This window comes from Corvus cornix, unplaced genomic scaffold, assembly GCF_000738735.6.
Source record: "Corvus cornix cornix isolate S_Up_H32 unplaced genomic scaffold, ASM73873v5 scaffold15, whole genome shotgun sequence".
Classification (NCBI taxonomy): Eukaryota; Metazoa; Chordata; class Aves; order Passeriformes; family Corvidae; genus Corvus; species Corvus cornix.
Window position 1 is genome coordinate 89,198 of NW_024108683.1, and position 20,402 is coordinate 109,599.

A 20,402-nucleotide genomic window follows, 5' to 3' on the forward strand; every position below is an offset into this window, starting at 1 on the left:
GATGCCATGACCTGAGCCTCTGGTGCAAAAGGATGATTAGCCAGGACACTGCTGTCACAAGAGGGAATCTGCAAGGACTTGATAGTGTTGCTATGGGAATGCAGCAGGGGGGTTTGAGCCTATGGATCTGCCCAGAAGTAGTAAACTATAAAATGCTGGTGATGTGTACAATAAACTGGCTTTGCTTGCTACACCCAGTAGAGTCCATGCCTCTTTAATCCCCGCACCTGAACGTGTATTAACACCTGGAACTTTTGCATGACAATGGAACTAAGGAGACCATTGTGACATTGTGGGGCCTCATCAAACCAAGGGTCCACTGTTGACACTGTGGAAACAAGGATACCCTTGTGACACTATGGAACCTTATCAAACAAGGAGACTATTGTTACACTACAGAGCCTCATGGAACCATGGAGACCATTATGACACTGTGGGGCCTCATAGAACCACGGGGCCATTGTGACACTGCGCAGCTTCATGGGATCAAGGAGCCATTGTCACTCTGTGAGGCCTTGTGTAACCAAGGGTACAATGTGATGCTACAGAACCAAAGAGTCCATGGTGATACTGTGGGGTGCCATGGAGCCAAGGGGTCGCTGTGACACTGCAGGACCTTGTGGAAGAAAAGGGCTATTGTTACAGTGCAGAGCCTCACGGAACAATGGAATCTATTGTGACACTATTAGGCCCTCTGGAACCAATGAGGCCATTGTGACACTGCACAGCCTCATGGAACCAAGAGGCCGTTTTGGCACTGCAGGGCCTCCTGAAACTCAGGGTGCATTGTACCACTGCAAGGACTTGTGTAACCAAGGGACCATTGTGACACTGCAAAGCCTCATGAAACCATGGAGACCATTATGACACTTTGGAGCCTCAAATAATCAAAAGGGCCCTTGTGGCATGAAGGGGATCATAGTGACATTGTGGAGCTCCATGGAAACAAAGTGCCATTGTGACACTGCAGGGCCCAATGGAACCACGAAGTCATGAGACATTGCAGGGCCCCAAGCAATCAAGTGGCTTTTGTGACACTGCCAGGCCCCATGGAACCGGGGGGCCATTGTGACACTGCATAACCAAGGAGAAAATTGCTACACTGTGGGGCCTCACAGAACCAAGGGGCACTTGTGACACTGCGAGGCCCAATGGATCCAAGGATCTATTGTGACACTGCAGGGCATAATGGAGTCAAGGGTATTATTGTGACACTGCAAGGCCCCATGGAACCAAGGAAATTATTCTGACACTACGAGGCCTTGTGGAACCCAGGGATCATTGTTACTCTGTGGGGGCTCATGGGACCAAAGGTCTATTGTGACACTGTGGAACAAAGGACATAATTGTGACACTGCTAGGCCTCATGGAAAAAAAAAGGCCATTGTGACACTGAGGGGCCTTTTGTAATCAAGGGTCCATTGTGACACTGCAAAACCAAGGATACCATGGTGAATCTGCAGGGCCTCATGGAACCAAGGGGCCATTTTGACACTGCAGGACCCAACGGAAGCAAGGAAACGAGGAACGGGTCTGACTGACTTGACCTCCCAGGGGCTGCGTGACAGGTCCAGCTGACCTTGGCATGCCTAGGGCTGCTTCTCATCTGCCCTTAATACACCAGGGCTGCATGCTTTCCTTCCTGTGGGAAAGAATCATCCTTCTTCTCCAGGCGCCCATGGCCAAAACTGGGATTCTACCTCCAAAATTCCATATATCCAAGGAGTGCTCCCAGAGAAAACCTATCATTACAGTCAAGTCTGACTGACCTTGGCTTCCTGAGGGCCAGCTTTCACCTGGCTTCCAAACACTGGGGCTCCATGCTTTCCTTTTTATGGAAAAGAACCTTCTTGGTTCTTTTTATGGAAAACTGACTTCTTGTCCAGGCACCCATGGCTGAAACTGGGATTCCACCTCCTAAAATTAGGTATATCCAAGGATTACTCCCAGACAAACAGCATGCCAATACTGTGTCTTTAACTGCTGCTGTTATAAATTTTTCAGAACTTATAAGTCAAATACAGAAAGTGTCCCAATCATGGATGGTAGCCCTGGATGTGAAAGATACATTTTTCATGGAAGGGGCTTATCTTTTACAAGTGAGGTTTTCACTGGAATCCAACAAAGCAAAATTTGTGCTTGCCTGAAAGGGAGTGCCATACACCTTTAACAGACTCCCACAGGAGTAGTAACATTCTCCCAGGACTGCACTTTGCACTTGCCAAAATTTTACAGACAGTTTCACTCTCTCCAAATAATCTGACTGGAGGAGAGCCCCCTGAAACTGCAGGGGAAGCTGCAATAGTCATGTGGCAAGCACTTTGTGAAGTAGTAGAGATTCCACCTGAATCTCAAAACTTTTTTATTAATTAACACTGCCAGTTGCATTTTCAAACAAGCGTATTTCCTTACGTTTCTGTTTCAAAGGAATGCTGAATGAACTGCACCTGGATGGATGGATTAGACTACACCAACCTTGAATGTATACAAGGAATACTGTCATTGGTTTTAGCTGTGATACTATTTTTGCTATGCATCCTTATCTGGAGACATAAATTTTGAGGATGGCAAGTCAACAGGTTGGATTTATGATATTATTCTATGCCCTGACAATGCAATTCCCCCCAACTCATAAGAAAGGTGCAGAATGACCATGCTCCCAAGCTTATGTTAAGTACACCACAAGTGTTGGGATTCCACCCAAAGGTAAGGACAATTTGAATCTTGTTGTTGTGGTTGTAAATAAAGCTGAATTATATCTCAATAATGAGTGGGAATGGGAGAAAATTGATGATGTAGGATCAAGATCACACATAACACCCATGACATTTCTGAAATACTGGCACTCCAGGCAATGCCCAGGGAAGGAATAAAAATAGGGTGCAGAGCAATCCATGGGTCTTCTCATGAAAAACCCACTGAAATTAAAATATACCATATCGATTTTACTAGACCAAGTAACAAGAAATCCTATTACCAGAAATCAGAATCAGATTGTTGGTACAATTTCACTTTTACACAACCTATGCTTCACATCTTGCTCACAGGGAAAATCGGGTGTAGAACCATAATTTGATTTTTTAATTGTAGAACCCAAATAGTGGGATTTGTGTACGACGGGGTGGCCATGGATAGAGGAGTATCTGCTTTTTGACATGCCTACACCTGGCCTAAATTTATCTACAGTGGCACTGCACAACAACATCACCTTCTACAAGCAGGAGTGGACCATCATACACGAGACTGAAAATCAACATCCCATCTCTAAACGGAATTAAAGGAGACATCATCTTGACAGGACGCCAAGTTCAAAATAACACCAAGTGCATGACAACAGTCTTACACATTGTTATAAACTATGTTGAAGGAAAAGGTGGTGTAAATTATGCCAAAGGGAAAAACAGCATATATACCTGCTCTTTTAAGCATGAGTGCTGGCACACTCATTTAGAATACTCCATCCAACACTTGTAATGTGTCTCTGGACAGACCCCAACTCTCGATCGATCTTGGGCCTTCAATTCTAAATTGTTGTTGAAGAAAACAAATTCTAAATTGTTGTTGAAGAAAACACTCAGCCTCCAACAACTCCACCTTCTATCAAACTGTCTCCTCACATCTATAACATTGGTCCTTAATAAAATATACAGGTCAACAGCAAGTGTTATTTAACCCAACATGGTCTCTCAGATGAGTTAAGCTGTTAATGCAGGATAATGTTTCCACAATCCAACCAGCTTGCTCACCATTCCTGAAAACTTCTTATGCGGGATGGTTGTGTACATGAGTTCTCACTTCATCCATGTGAACCAGGATGGATGTGACTGGCATCCTGGGAACGGGATTGGGAGTTCTAAATAGCGTAGAGTCTGAAGTAATAATAAACAAACTAGTCACAATTAACAATGACTTAAATAAATTGCAACACCCTCTATGATCTTCCCTTTTGGCTTTGGGAATTAATCAATGGCTTCTGACAGATATATTACCTGGGGAGAGGGAGAGAATTATGAAAAGGACCATTAGTTGATCATAGATGCACTTAGTGTAGTTAAACTAATATCTCTTTGGTGTTTAGTTGTATTCAAGCTCATCTGTGAATTCAATCAATGACAGCTGCAGTCATAGGGGAAGGAAAAGAAGGCACCTTACCCACTGAAATTCAAAAGCTAATTTGGGACAATGTGATTAAATTTGAAAGGAAATTCCAATCCTGGTAGTACCTAGTAAATTTTACCTATGACCCCATCAGCAGCACAGCCACAGCTTTCATGTTAACAATATGCAATGCTTTGGTGTATGAGATATACCCAATCATTGCATTAGGTTTAAATCATGATGGGACTGTACTCTATTCTCTGGAGCATAGATTATAGGCCTAAAAAGATGGAAATCAATGGCAAACTGTCAATATCAACGCATGCATTGTGCGGGAGCAACAAGGATTCATTTGCGAAAGTAACACTGTGGGAACCCAGAGTGCAGAGAATATTTCTCTGTTTTGAGGGGTTTCATCCCCCTGAACAACACTGTTTTTGACCTCTGCCCTTGGAAAAAACTGCCTACTCTTAGAAAAGAACTAGAAACTACACTAGTGTAAATTAGGTGATAGACTACTATGTAAGATTGTCACAGGGTGAAAAATTTAGAGGTTTTGGGCTTGTTAATGTAGTAAATAGATAAAAGCAAAAAACATCAAAATGGAGGATTGTTGTTGTTCTCCAGACCTTCTTCTTCTCCTACTCCATATTCTGCAGTAAAAATAGTTTGAGATGATTGGACAAAGAATTCCGCAATTCCTGGCTGTGTTACTAAATAATTGGTAGAAAAGTAAAAATAATGTACGCTTTTAGTAACCATTGGTTAATTTACCTTTAAAAAGACTGTGTAAATATTGATAATTGGGCTCTCTCCTGCATTCCCTGCTTTGTGCTGTGTCTGGGTCATGCTAGTGGCTCTATTTCTCTGATAAGACTTAATAAACAACTATCAAGAAGCAGCGAAGACTGAGAGTCCCGTTCGTCTCTGGAACTCCTGGCAAGGACTTTAAAAACTCTCCCATCAGGAGAGGTTTGATTACGGCACGATCAGTGTCAAACACCATCAAGGCCCAAGACATTTGTCTCAACACTGAGCAAAATGTTTGTCATTTTGAGATTCGTCCCAATGAAAACCTGGAAGCAGTACTTGTGTATACTGGTAAAGGATGCATTTGCATGAGAACCTCTTGCAATTTTTTATTTGTAGATAACCCTATTGTAGATACAAGTAATCACTAATATTTGTACTTGTTTACAGGATGAGATTTTAGTTATCTAGCTCCCATTACATCCTATCAATTTTTGCAATCTAACTACACTCTGATTCAAGATTTACAGCCTACGCCAATTGTTATGAACCTCACACTGGTAAAGGAACTGTTACAACATGCAGACCTGAGACGCTTGCTGAAACAAGCTCAAGAGAATGGGCAGAAGACTTTGGCTACCGTCCATCATGACATGGAAGACATACATCGCGTGATGGTGAAGAAAGATGGAGAACACTGAAGGTGAAACACTCTTTTTGGATGGTCACCTACAGCTACTGGAATTTTCAGATGAATGCTTCACCCTGTTGGCATTTTATTGATAGCAACCCTTTTGCTTTTTGTTCTAATAATTGCATTGTATGTTAAAGTTTGGATGATTATGAAACAATTAATATGAATATTAATTAATAATTAATTAATTAATATGAAACTTACTGACTACCCTCACTAATACTAAACCACCCATGCACTACAACTGTACTAAACCAAAGCATGAAATATTCTCAAACTCTGTTTGGATATTGTGAAGTTCGAGTGACTATAATCATGGGGTGGATTATGTGGGAAAATGACTGGAGACCCTGTAGACAGGTAACTGAAGACACAATCAGAGGAAACTGAGGAGTTATATTGGCATCTTAACGGGAGTTACAACCGTATGGAAATTATAGGGTAAAATCACAGCTGCTGCTCCCTGGATGGAATGTAGTTGGCAGGACTTGAAACCTATTCCAAAACGATTCCCCATCCACACACACCTGCTGAGGGGGATGGAATGGAGGGTGGGACAGAGCGGAGACACCAGGGCCAGCCTCTGTGGAAATCTTTGCAGGGACGGGAACTCAGTGGTGCTTTGCAGCTGGTAAACCACATTCCACCTGTCAGCCAGGTGAGATAGGGGAAGATGTCCTGCTGCAGAACCAGCAACTGTGGCAAAATCCCTCTCCTTATAAGAACTTGCTTCATTAAAGCCTAATATTAACACACCTCCATCCCAAAGGTACCTGCCCCCAAGGTTCAACTCCCCTGTCACTTGGGCACAAGCTCTGTGTTCTTTTTGACTGCATCTTTAAAAGCAAAGTGAGAGAATTTTACACCCATCAGTAACACAGGTAGATATTGACTTGAGTTACTCAAGCTCCACCTAAACACAAGGAAATTCTATAAAAGTAAGTTGAGGATGGGGTAAAAGTTGGGGAAGACTCCATCGTAACTGCTGGGATCAGGCAAGAGGCTAAACTGGTCTTCTCCCCCATAGGCATACCTATTGGGTAAGAATTATACTCTGTGTGTTCTGAACATTTTCTTGGGGATTAAAGCTTGTAGTTACATTCCTTCAAATATATTTTTGCAATCAGACACTATCATCAACTACCTTCAAACCTGAACCTGTCACAATTTTATATTAATAAAGAGAGTTATTCCATTAACTGTCAGTGTGAATCCTTCCCGGGCACTGGCAGTTGCTGGCAGCAGGGAACACACTCCAATAAAGGGGAAGAGCTGCTGAGGGCTCTCCCTTGTGCTGTTGGTGTCTCCCTGACTCAGTCAAACGCCACCTGATCCAGCAGGGTGGCTCAATGCAGAGTTCCCCTAATGGGATGGTGACAGACAAATTGGGCACAAAGGTCTCAGCTTTCCTGGGCACTGACTAAGGGAGTAAATCTCCCCACACTAAGGGTGGAGGAAGCCTCTCCTTTCCAAGTGACACTCACTGGGAGTAGCTCAGCAGAGGGAAAATTGTGAGCAAAGGAAGGGTAAATTCTGCATCATTGAAGTCTTGAGAGCAAAGTCCCTGCCTTGCAGATGTGCTGCAAGGGAGCCTAAATAAGTATCAGTATCATCATCATCATCATCATCATCACCATCAGCTCTTTATTTATAAAAGGTGAAACACTGACCTCTTGCATAACACAGCCCAGATGAATTATGGAAAGTAAACCAACATTTTAAAGCAGCAAATCCATGTTCCAGAGAATTCCCTGACACAGGAGGAAATCCATGATTTACTCTTAAATTCACTTTCTGGTTAAAACCAAACCCACCTGATCTCTCGTCTGAGTTCACCTGACACCAGCTAGAGCTTGGGAAATGTTTCTTGCTCTGCTGATGCCTCCTTTGGTGCCAAGTCCCTTTCACTGCTGTTGTCTCTCCTCCCGAGCAGATCCCCAGGTGAGGAGGTGCTGCAGGTGCCAGAGCAGAGATTCCCCTGCAGCCCTGGAGAAGAACAGAGTGAGGCAGATGCTGCCTCTGTGCCCCAAGTGCCTCCACCTGAGGGACTCACCCCATGGAAAGGGACCTGGAGCAGCTCCTGAGGGACTGACACCCCTCCAACCCATTTCCCCCAGGAGCTTTTTCATCAGGTTTTCTCTTCCTGTCTCTTCCTGAAGCGTGAGTGATGGAGCAGCCTGGAGGGGGGCGCCCGGGGTCAGCCAAGGTCACCCACCCCAAACCTCCACCAGTTTTAGCATGCCAGGCTGGTTTGGGTTGGAAGGGACTTCAAAGGTCATCTCAATGCACCCCCTGCCATGGGCAGGGACACCTTCCACCATCCCAAGTTGCTCCAAGCCCTGTCCAACCTGGCCTTGGACACTTCCAGGGATGGAGCAGCCACAGCTTCTCTGGGCACCCTGTGCCAGGGTGTCACCACGCTCACAGGGAGGAATTTCTTCCCAATATCCCATCTTACCTTGCCCTCTGGCAGGTGAAAACCCTCACCCTCCATCCTGTCCCCTACCTACATACATATCAGCCCAAAAACTGGCTCAGGCAGTCCCTGCCTAGCTGTGGCCATCTGGGGTAGCCCCTTTTGGGGGGCTCGGGGGAGTGCTGGGCATTTGGGCAGATCTATGGGTTGTTTCAGGGGGCCTCAGGGGTTTTAGAGGGAGTTTGGGAGGGCCCTGACGGTATATAGGGTGTTCGGAGGGGGGGGGGGGGGGTCTCTGGGGTATTTTGAGGGGACTCCAAGGGTATTTGGGGTCTAGTGGGGAGTTTGGGGGAGTATGTAGGGGATGGTGGGGGTCTCTGGGGTTTTGGGGGGCGGGGCTATAGAATGTATACTGCAGGTCCCCAAAGTCCTCTCAACCTCTCCTTCACGTGGCAGGATTTGATCTCCACCTGTCCAGGAAGCTCACCACACAGATTGTTCCCGACTCCCATGAAATTTTTTATGTACGCAACACGCAGGAATGCTTTTCCTGCAATTTCCCTGGCTCCAAGAGGGAGCATGGGAGCGGCACGAAGAGGTGGGGGGCTTGTCCATCCCCCACATGGGCAACTGCAGTTTTAATTCAAATTTTAATTAAAGGCTGAACTGTTGCCGATACTGCGATAGGGTCAGGCTCTTTCTCACATCGTTGTCATCGCACCGATTCCCCGGGGCGCTTGACGGGCCCTTGGAGGGCAGTTGGGGGTGCTTGCGGGATCACTTAAGGGTCTGGAGGGGCACTTAGGGGTCGGGGAGGCAACTGGAGTGCACTTGGGGGTCCGAGGGGACATATAGAGGGCATTTTGGGGGCCAGTAAGGGACCGGGGGCGGGCAGGCTTAGGGATCGCGGAGGGCACTTGAGGATCAGGAGGGGGACATCTGGGGGCACTTACGGCTCAGGGAAGCACTTGGGGGCACTCCCGGCCCCGACCGGGCTCTCGGGGGCCGCGGAGCATGACGGGAACCGCGGAGCATGACGGGAGCCGCAGTCCCGGCTCTACAGGCGCGTTACGGCGCCCCGAGGCATTTCGGGACTTGTAGTCCGGGAAGTGAGTAAACTGGCGCGGAACCGGGGCACCGCCCCCAACGCCGCGTTCTCGGGCGCCGATTGGCTCAGAGCGAGGACGGGCGGGCGCGACGGCCAATGGAAGGCGGCAGGGCCCGAGGGATTTGGGGGCTGGTTTCTGACGCCCCCCATGACCCCCCGCAGCCCCCTCGGGGGCAGGGGGACACCAGAACCCCCCGGCGCCACGTTGGCCGTGAAGATGAAGAAGCCAGGTGAGCCGCCCCACACGGGTTTGGGGGTTCCCCTGCCCGATACGCCCAGCAACCCCCCCAGACGCCACAGTGTCCGCCCCTCGTCCCCACAAAGCCCCCAGCCCTTTCCTGGGCCTCCCAAAACATCCCACAGACCCCAGGACAGTTAAAGACTCCCCCCCTCCCCACCCCCCCAAAGCCCAAGGGTCCCCCAAACTCCTTCCTGGACCCCCAAACAACTTCCACAGACATCCCCCAACCCCATAGAGCTCTTCTGGACCCCCTATAGACACCCAGTGCCCCTCCCAACCACTCCCGATTTCCGGCGCTCCCCATACACCCCCAAACCCCTTTGGGCAGCCTCAGAGCCCCTGCAAACACCCCACACACCCTCCTGGACCCCCTAGAGACGTCCAGCACCCGACCAACACCCTCTTTTGAGCCCCAGAATCCCCCAAATGCTCTTGGAGCCATATGGGGGGAGAGGGGTTTGGGAGCAACGCCAAAGGTGGGGGAGGAAAGGGAGGGGATTTTGGGGGTCTGCCCACCTCCCTGGTGCAATTTTGGGGTGTCACTGCTTTATTGAACCCACCATGGGTTGGAGGCGCCCTGGTGGGGGTTCCAGGAGGGTCTCGATGGCCCTGGGGGGAGAAGGGAGAACAAACGGGGGGTTAGGGGGACCTGGCGGAGGCGCAGGGGCAGACCCCTAAAACTTGGGGATGGGAGCGTCCTACCGAAGCCGTCCCCTTATGGCTCGGCGGTGGCATCGCAGCATCCAGAGGAGGGGGTCCCCCAAACAGCCTGGGGGGGCCTCCGTGTCACAGGGGGTGGCAAGTACCACAAGTGTTCCCCCAGCCCCACAAAGTGGACTTCCTGACCCAGAAGTGCCTCCCCAACCCACAAGTGGTGCCTCAGTCCCTCAAGCGACCCCCATGCCCACAAGTGTCCCCCCCAGCCCCTCAAGTGAACCCCTGACCCAGAACTGCCCCCCCCCCCCCCCCCCCCCCCAGCCCCGCAAGTGCCCTGCAGCCCCACAAGTGACTGCCCTGGCCTACAAGTGCCCTGCAGTCCCAAGAAGTATCCCCGTGGCCCCCAGGTGACCCCCACCCACAAACGCCCCCTGGCCCGCGCGGGGCTCCTCTGCTCTCTCACCCAGCGGCTGCTGCAGCGGCGCCCCCTGCAGGGCATCACGGGCACTGCTCCTGATTGGCTGCGGCGCCTCACGGGGCTCACGTGACCTGAAGCCCGGCCCCCCCCCGGCGCAGGGGCTCGGGAAGCGCCTCCCTTGCGGGCCGCAGGGCATCCTGGGAGTCACGTGGCCGCAAAGGTGGCGCACACCGCAGAGCCTCGAGGCAGTCAGGTGACCCCCAACATGGCTCCTGCCGCAAAGGCTCATGGGACTCTCGCTTCCCACAGGGTGGCGCCCCCTGGTGCAGAGATGCCCAGCAGCTGCGGCCGACTGGCGACAGGGCCTCGCGGGAGTCACGTGACTGTGAGTACAGCGCCCCCTGCCGAGCACCCAGAGGGCCGCTCCCCGTTGCCCAGAGGGCCCGCGGGAGCCGGGCGGCCTCCAACAGGGCTCCCGCCGCAAGGGCTCCTGGGAGCCGGCCTGCGCTGAAGGCGCCCCCTGGCGCAGGGGCGTGCAGAGGTGCCTCCTGATTGGCCAGTGACCCCCGGGGGGATCACGTGGCCCCCAGGGCACGGCCCCCTGCACGGCCCCGGGGGGGTCATGTGACCTCCCCCGTGGCACCCCCTGCAGGGCGCCCTGGGGAGCGGCAGAGCCCGGCAGGGCCCTGCCCGCCGAGGGCGCGTCCAGCGCCGGCTCCTCCCTTTGGCACCGCCTCAAGCGCCACTGGACGAGGGGGTCGCCGAGGGTGGATCTGGAGGGGGCGGAGCCAAACGGAGGCTTCGCCCTTTGTTGGCCCGCGGGGGCGGGTGCTGAGCAGGGCCTGGCTGGAGGGGGCGGAGAGGGTTGGGGAGGAGGGAGGACCCCCGAAATGCTGGCCCTGCACTGCCCCCCGCGGGGCTGGTGGTCCCGGACGGCATTTCAGGGCCTGCGGGGGCGCGCTTACGGGCAGAATGGGGGGCCTGGGGCATCGCTTGGGATCGGGTGGGGTAGTTGGGGGTCCCCGGGGCACTCTTGGGGATCACCTGGGGCAGGGGAGGGAACTGGGAGGCACTTAGGGGGTCTGGGGCGGTATTTGGGGGTCTGGGTAGCCCTTGGAGTCCGGGGCAACACTTAGGGAACGAGGGAGCAGACTGTGGGTCCCCAGGGTCACCTGGGCGCACTTGGGGATCTCGAGGGGCACTCGAGGCCGGGCTGCTCTCCCACCTCCTTTGCACCAGCCGCTCCGTTCGTTGCTCCAGACTGAGCGTCTGCGGGGGGGGATGCGGGGAGTGACGCGGGGCCCCCTCGAACCCCCCAAATTCCCCCCCGGGATCCCTCACGTCCCCGCCTCGGTCCCCTCCAGACCCCTCAGGCCTCACCCGCTCCATCGCCCGCGCTCTCGCTTGGCTCCGCCCCAGCGCTCCGAGCTCGGGCGCTGATTGGTTGAGGACGGGGACGGGCGGGCGCTGCGGCCAATGGGAGGCGGGGGAAGGGGAAGGCGGGAAGCGGCGGCGCCGAGCGCGGCGGGGGAGGGGTGGGGTCCCTGAGAGGGCTTTGGGGTTCCTGGAGAGGATGTGGGGATTCCCTGGAGGGGTTTGGGGGCTCTGGAGGGACTGAGGGAGTCCCTGGAGTATAAATGGGGGGAACCTTGGAGGGGTTTGCGGGTCAGGGGGCACAGAGGGATGCCCAGGGAGGTTTGGGGCTCACTGAGATGGTTTTGAGGGTCCCAGGGAGGTTGTTGGGGATCCCCAGGAGAGGGTTTGGGGGGGGACGGCGGCTGGTGTGGTTGTGGGCGTCTTAGAGGGGATTTGGCGGTCCAGGAGGGTCGAAGGGGTCCCCATGTGGTTTGAGAGGTCCTGGGTGGGGAGCCCCTCTCTGAAAGTGGCAGAGAGCTGGGATCCCGCTGACAGAGACCCCCAGTCTCCCCCACAGACCCCCCACATCTCCTCTAGAAACCCCAAACCCTCCCAGGGACCCCCAAGCCCCGACAGGACTCTCTCAGCTCCCCTTACATCCGTAAGCCCGTCCAAGGGAATCATACCAAAATTGGTTGGAAAAGAAACTTTCTAACACAATTTGCAGCATTAGAAAGCAGGCATTCTTTATCCGCGCAGGACACACTGAGGGATTTCTCCTTTAATCTGATGTGTGCGGTGAAACTACAACAGGGTATGGTCCTGGAGGAACCACGAAGGGGTCTCTGGTGGTCATATTCACTGAATGCTTCCATATTACAGGTGACCTTTCCTTGAACTTTTTCTGTGGCCATGCGCAGTTGCTTCTTGTTACATAACTTGCCAAAACCCCACTGTATTCCTCATTAACTATTTGTCCACTGGTTCCAGCTATGCTTGTGATCCTGTGTGCATACCTTTACATCCTTTCATCTTTTTTGCAGTTAGTCTTTAAGCTCCATCCAGCACCTTCAGGGGAACTGAAAATTTCTCTTCTCCGTGTCATTTATCAGGAACCCCAAAACCCTTCCAGGGACCCCCAACAGCCCCGGGGACCCCCATCTCTCTGCAGGGACCTTGTGGTTTGGGGGTTCAGAGGGCTGAGAGTATGCCTGGGTAGTTTTGGGGCATCCCCATGTGGCTTTTGGGGTCCCTGGCTGGGTTTGGGGGGGTCCCTGTCTCTGGACATTTTTGTGGATCTCTGTGGGGTTCAGGGATTCCTCATTTTTATGTCTTCATTTTAAGGCAGAAGCCCTTTAATTCCCTGTTTTCCATCGTCTCTCCTGGCTCCAGCTGGTTTTCTTCAGCTTTTTCAGGCACTTGGGCCAGAATTTCCCATTCCCCGGAATTCCCCGCTGGGTCTCGGATCATTAATTTTGGGTAAAAAACATCCGGATTTGGGTCTGTCCTTCCCCCGGGATCATGGGGCCAGAGGGCACCGTGGGGGCAGCGATTCTGGGAGTTCAGGGAATTTGGCAGGATCGCCCAGGGTACCCCACCTGTCACAACATCCCTGTGGCACTCACACCTGCCGTGACATCCCTGTGAGTTCCACTCCCGTCACGTCCCATCAGTGACAGGATCCAGCTGCCAGTTCCCAAATTCTCGGGAACTGTGGGTCATGCCCCCGGCCCCTCCTCCCATCCTGAAATTCTGCTGAATCTGCCCAAATCTGCAGGTTTGGGCCCAAATCCGCCCCCAGGAAGCCATGCCAGGAGGCTGTAGCCGAGGCCCATTTAGGTATAAAAAGAGTGATTTTGGGACAAACACTCTGTGTCTGCAGAGTTCTGGGAATTCAGGAGCTGAGGGGCTGGTGAGTGGGGGACGACTGGGGACGCTTCATTCCCTGTTTTTTCCTGGTTTTCCTCATTGTTTGGGGATGGGCAGAAATTGAGGATTTTTTCTGCCCAGATTTCAGATTCTTTACTCTTTCCCCCTCCCCAGTTTTGTGTCTTTTGCCCTCTTTTCCCCTACAAGCTTCATGATTTTAACCCTTTTTCTTCCCAAATGTTGGATTTTAAACACTTTTTGTGTCCAAATTTCTTTTTTTTTTTCCCATTTCCCCCCCAAATCTCAGGGGTTTTCCCTTTTTGTTCACTTTCCCCCCAAATTTCAGGTTTTTCCCCTCATCATGCCCAATTTTTGGTGGTTTATTTCCCCCTGTTTGAGGGCAAATTGAGCATTTGGGAGGGTTTGAGTGGGACAAGGTGAGTGAAGGGTTGTCCTGGATGTTGAGCCCCATTTTGATCCAAATTTGGGGGATGTTGGGCAAAAACCCCCCCATTTTGACCCAAACGGAGGGGATCTGGGGCAAAATTCACCCTTTCCATAAAGTTTTAGTGTGGATTTGGTGGAAATGGGGTATTGAGGTGGCATCAAAGGGAGGGGTTGTCAGGAGGGCTGTGCCAGCATTTTAACCCCATTTTGACACAAATCTAGGTGATTTGGGTTTAAATTCATCTGGTTTTGGAGTGAATCTGATAGAGGTGGGGACTCTGACGTGGCCTCAAGGTGGGGGGGAGGATGGGGGGAGGGATGGTTGCTTCAGCTGTTTAATTCCATTTTGATCCACACTGGGGGGATTGGGGGGAAAATACTTTGATCCAAAATGGGGGAATTGGTAAAAAAAACCCCCATTTTGACCCAAATTTGGGGAATTTTGGACAAAGTTTGTAGAGTTTGGAAGGTTTTGGGGTGGATTTGGGAGCAGTGGGGGCCAAAATAAACCTCAAGAGGTTTCCATGGGGTGAAAAAAGGCACTTTGGGGTAATGAAAGGCATTTGGGGGTAATTTGGGGGTTATTTGAGGGTTCTGGAGATACCTCAGGGCTCACATGGGTTTTTCTGATAAAACAGAAATTTTTAGTGATCTTGGGTGTTTTTCACAGTGATGGCACAGGATGGGATCTGGTGGCTCCTCCTTCCCTTCTGTGGTAAGCAAAATCCTGGTTTTCCACACAAAATCCCAGATTTCCTGGATTTTGTACTTATTTCCAGGCTTTTTAGCACAGAAAATGAAATCCTGAATCCCTGGGCTTTTTTGCCCAAAAATTCCCTTCTTCCCTCATTTTGCATTTCCTCCAGCAAACTCTCAGCTGCAAATTTATTAATTTTAACCAAAAAAACCCTTTAAAAATATTTTTTTTTTAATACAAAAGCCCTTAGAATCATTTTTTGTGGGTTTTTTTTTCTCATGAACCCCCATTAATTTTCATGGAAAAATCCCCTTTTTGCTCACTTTCACTGAAAAAAAAGTGCACTTTTCCTGGTTATTTGGGGTTACTTTTTTGTAGTGGTTGCTTTTTTGTTGTTTTTTTGGTTGGTTTTTTTGTTGTTTTTTTGGTTGGTTTTTTTGTTGGGTTTTTTTTGTTGGTTTTTTTGTCGGTTTTTTGGTTGTTTTTTTGTTGGTTTTTTTTTTTTTGTTGGTTTTTGTTGTTGTTTTGTTTGTGGTTTTTTGTTATTTGTTGTTTGTTTTGGAGCTAACATGATCAGTTTTAGTGTTTTACCAGGAAAAAACCCCAAGATCTATATGCTGGAATTGTGGGGTTTTTTCAGGAAAAAAAGGTCTATTTTGAAAAGTTTTTTAATGAAAAAAGTCCTTTTATTTCCTCTATTTTAATAAAAAAAGTTGGTTCTTTAGGGAAAAAATAACCTTTTATTCCTTATTTTCCTGACCTTTTTCTAATTTTCATGAAAACCTCTTATCAACCCAATTTTTTGTAGTGTTTTAAACAAAACTCTTTTAATCCCTTAATATTTTCTTGTTTATTCCTTTTTAAAAATTTTTAAAAAAAATTATTTATTAGGGGAAACAAAGCCCTCTTGAACTCTGTTTTAGGTTTGGGGCATTTTTAAAGAAAAAAACCTCATTCACTCACATTTAATTTTTAAAATCCCAATTGCTTATTTCCCTTTTGGCTTTTCTTCAAAATCCCCCCTTTTAAGAAAACCCCTTTTTTATATATTATTCAGAAAGCCCCCTTTAATCTTATTTTTTATTCACAGTCAAAGCTCATTTTTCCCTATTTTTCCCCGAAACACTCAAATTCCATTTTTTTCAGAAAAAATCACCAGAATTATCTTTTTTTACCCAACATCCCCATTTCCCAATTTTTAAAATTTAAAACAAATTCTTATAGTGAACTTTTCATATATATACTGAGTTTTAATAAAGTTTTATCACGTTTTCATGTGGTTTTCCCCCAGCGATCTCAAAGCTTCCTTCAGAAGAAACCCACTCTTTTAAACCTGTTTTGGGGCAAAAAAGGTCTTTTTTGTTGTTTTGGAGCATTAAAAAAATCCTCAAAAATCTATTTTTGATCCTTTCAAAGTATCTTTTATTTGTTTACTTTCCCTTTTATATATTTATCTGTATTTATCTATATTTATCTATATTTATCTATATTTATCTATATTTATCTATATTTATCTACATACATTTTAACTTGTACAAAATACTTAAAATGTTAGTTGGCTAATAATGACATTAAATAGTGTAATTGAAGAACATAGTATTGATTAATAGGACATTAATTGGTTATTAATACTTATCTATATTTTTATATGTTGTGGATATATTAATTATATTTATACACTACAATAGTTATATATGAATGTATAATATAATCTCTACTGTAATTATATAAAAATACAACGTATGATATATTCTGCTATAATTATGTTGTTATTATCATTATTCTTGATTTGCATTTTTTAGTGAAAATTCAGTATAAAATTATTTCAAAGTTTTTATGGATGTACAAGAGATGTGAAATATAAAAACATGTAACATATTTTATATTCATATTTTATATTAGTGTATTTATTAATATAGCACACTATATATTGCTATTATATATAGCTACATCTATTGAGACGTAATTATAAAAGATAGAATAGATACAAATTACTATAAATAGAATTATATACCATTCTAGATTATTTTACGATGTAATGTGACAGAGTTGCATTATATTACATGAATGACTTTATGTTACTGTATTATAATATAACTTCATGTAATTTATGAATATTATATTTAGTACTATAATTATATATTATTTATCTTTTGTGTTATAATATAATATCCACTATTATGATTGTTATATTAATTACATATAATGGTAGATTATAATGCAATATAGTATAATATAATGGTATATTAATTCTGTTCTGGTCTCTAATATATTCTCTACCGCTCTAATTTAGTTCCTTATTGTTTATTTTTCCTTGATTTTTAACATTTTTTCCAAGCCATTTCTATGAAAAGAAGAAATAAAATTATTTTAAATCATTATCTGTATAATTTTTTTAGAGAAAATATAAAGCATCTACTGTTGTATATAATTATAAAAATAACATGTAAATTTGTTTTCTACTGGGATTAATACGAAAATAAATTCAATAACTACAGCAGTTATTATTATATTACTTTAATTATTTTTAATATTTATTGGTTTCGATTAATTCTTTGCTGGTATTTCTATTAAAAATAAGTACAAAATCATAGAAAAAATACTACTATATATTTAAATGTAAGTTGTAAATTACAGTGTTATAATTAATAGATCTGTATAATAACATGGAAAACTATATAAGTTATATACTGGATAACAGATATAATAATATAATAACAGGCTAAAAAAAGTAATTAACATATTTTTACTGATATATGAGTCCTATATTATTAATATATTATCAGTGTGCTAATAAGTAGTAATATACTGAAGTATATTACATAGTACTATTAATATATCAATAACACAGTATTTAGTAATATAAACATCTAATAACATTGTTATATTAAGGAATGGTATTTATTATAATTAGTTAATAATACAACATTCTTTCGTATTGTTAACACATTGGTATATTATTATTAATAATTTGTTAATAGAACATATAAATAAGAGTTTACTATTTATATAGAATTATTTATAGTTTTATTAAAATGTTGTTTATTAATATAATAAACTGTAAATAGAATTTCTATTTTGATTATATATAAAAATAGACTCTATAAATTAGATACTGCAGTCATATCTTTAATGTAATTTCAGTACAATTCCTCCTATAATTCTATATAAAACACATATGGAATGAATATAAAAGTATCAATATAAAAATACAAAGGCCGCCTTCATATAACCCCCTTGGTTAATATAAAAATTAACCAAGGCCCCCTTTTCCCCCGTTTTCCCAGCACTCTCCAGTGCCAGCTACCGGGGCCGGGAGTTCCTGGCCGTGTTCCCACAGAATGACGACGAGTCCCCCAGCGCGTACCTGCAGCTGCTGCTCACCTCCTATGGCCCTACCGACACCCAGGTGTCAGTGATGCTCCGCGGTGGCTCCGTCACCCGCAACGTCACCCTGGGGCCGGACCTCACTGTGCCCCTGTCCCTCCCTGCTGACCTGGAACTCACTGGAAGCCGCACTTCCCATAAAACCTTGGTGGTCCAGGCCAGCGCTGATATCTCCGTGGTGGCCGTCAGCACCAAGAGCTACACCGTGGGTGCCACCGCCCTCCTGCCCGTGGAGAGCCTGGGCACCAGGTACTACGTGGTGACACCTGTTGGGAACTACACTTACGGCCTGACTGAGTTCGTGGTGGCCGCTGGCGCCGCCACCACTGCTGTCAGCATAACCACCACCGCCACTTTCCACTATGCTGGGGCCACCTACGTCCCTGGCGCTGTGCTCTGCCTGTTCCTGCAGCCCTACCACAGCTTGCAGCTCCAGAGCAGCCAGGACTTCACTGGCACAGTCGTGGTGGCCGACAGCCCTGTGGCTGTCCTCAGTGGCCACACCTGTGTCAAGGTGTCTGCTGGCTTTGACTTTGTGGTGGAGCAGCTCCTCCCGATAACAGCGTGGGGGAGGAACTACGTGGTGCCACCCAACCCACTGCAGACAGACATTGACTTTGTGTACGTGGTGACGGATGAGGACAACACCATCACCTACAACACCGGGAGCAGGAATGCCACTGTGGTCATGGCGGCAGGGGAGGTGCAGAGGTTCGTGGTGAACCCTAACTCACACCTGTACATCAGTGCGGTGGTGGCAGTACAGGTAGTGTTTTTCTTCAGTGGGTCGTCTTGGCAAGATCCCTTCCTCCTTGTTGTCCCACCTGTCACCGCCCACTGCACTGCATTCCGCTTCAGCAGCGTGCCCGGCCAGTATAACCATGCCATCCTTGTTGCACCCACCACTGCTGCTGCCAACACCACCCTCAACCATCGGCCCGACAACACCATGGCATGGCAGGCCATTCCTGGCACAGATTTCTCCTGGGCCATCATCACTGTGCACGCAACAACACAGAGTGTTGAGAACTTGCAGGTGCCCATCGGGCTCCTGGTGTTTGGGTTCCAGGGTCAAACTGGATATGGCTTCCCTGGGCTCTGTGCCACCAGTGAGTACAGTCAGTCCATTGTTGTGTCACCCTGCTGTTTTCTGGTTGACCATTCATGGGTTTTCCCCTTTTTTTCAGCCCCCACATCTCTCTCCTGTGAGGATTTGGTATGTGAGGAGAGGTGTGAGATGGTGGATGGACAACCAGAGTGCATCCAGGAGACCTTCTCTACCTGTTGGCTTGCTGGTGGGCCACACTACCGCAGTTTTGATGGAAAAGCCTTTGATTTCATGGGAACATGTGCCTACACCTTGACCACCATCTGCAGTCCCGATCCCACCCTTCCTGCCTTCTCTGTTGAGGTCAAAAAGGAGGAAAAGGAGAACTCCAAAGTTTCTTCCATTGGCTCCATCACCATTCATGTTGACAATATCACTGTCACTGCAGTCCGGTCAGAGAATGGGATGGTGAGGGTAAGCAAAAACCATCATAATTCCCAAATTCCAATAATTTTTTGGAATTTCACTGAAATTACGTATTTAGCAATGATCTTGAGAGTCTTTTCCTAAATAATTCAAGGATTTGCTGGTTTGCAGGCAACCCCTGCATAAAAACACTTCAGATCTTCTTAAACTCCATTTATTGCCTTATTTTGATGGGGTTTGGTTGTTTTGATGGTTGTTGTTGTCCTGCAGGTGAACAACCACCGCTCGCGCCTCCCCATCTCCCTCTCCCATGGGAAGCTCCGCATCCATCAGAAGGGTAAATCCATGCTGATCCAATCGAGTTTCAACCTGAAGGTCCTCTACAACTGGGATGATCATGTGGTGGTCAAACTTCCGGCTGCTCTTTCTGGAAAAGTCTGTGGGATGTGTGGGAACAACAATGGAGACCCCCAAGATGACGCTCTCACTCCTGATGGGAAACAGGTGTGGGATATTGTGGAGCTGGGGCGGAGCTGGAAGGTGACCAGTGAGAGTGGCCACTGCCAGGACACCTGCGTTGGGGACTGTGGGCGGTGCAGATGGCAGCAGGTGCTGGTATACAAGGCAGAGACCTGGTGTGGGATGCTGTCCCAACACTCTGGGCCATTCCGGTCATGTCATGGCACTGTCAGTCCCAATATCTATGTGAAGAACTGTATCTACGACCTGTGTGCCAATGAGGGGCGTCTCGATGCACTGTGCCACGCCCTCCAGATCTATGCTGATGACT

At 47.6% G+C, this 20,402-nt stretch overlaps 1 protein-coding gene across 1 annotated transcript; it reads left to right on the plus strand.

The window, feature by feature from the left end:
- Positions 1-10,580: 10,580 nt before the first annotated feature.
- Positions 10,581-20,401, plus strand: LOC120412139 (IgGFc-binding protein-like; the record flags this gene model as incomplete). Its single annotated transcript, XM_039572476.1, has 6 exons — positions 10,581-10,767; positions 12,498-12,620; positions 14,725-14,769; positions 18,039-19,247; positions 19,326-19,660; positions 19,883-20,401. Coding segments are annotated over exons 3-6 (2,106 nt in total), but the record flags the coding sequence as incomplete, so codon positions are not given.
- Position 20,402: the final 1 nt, after the last annotated feature.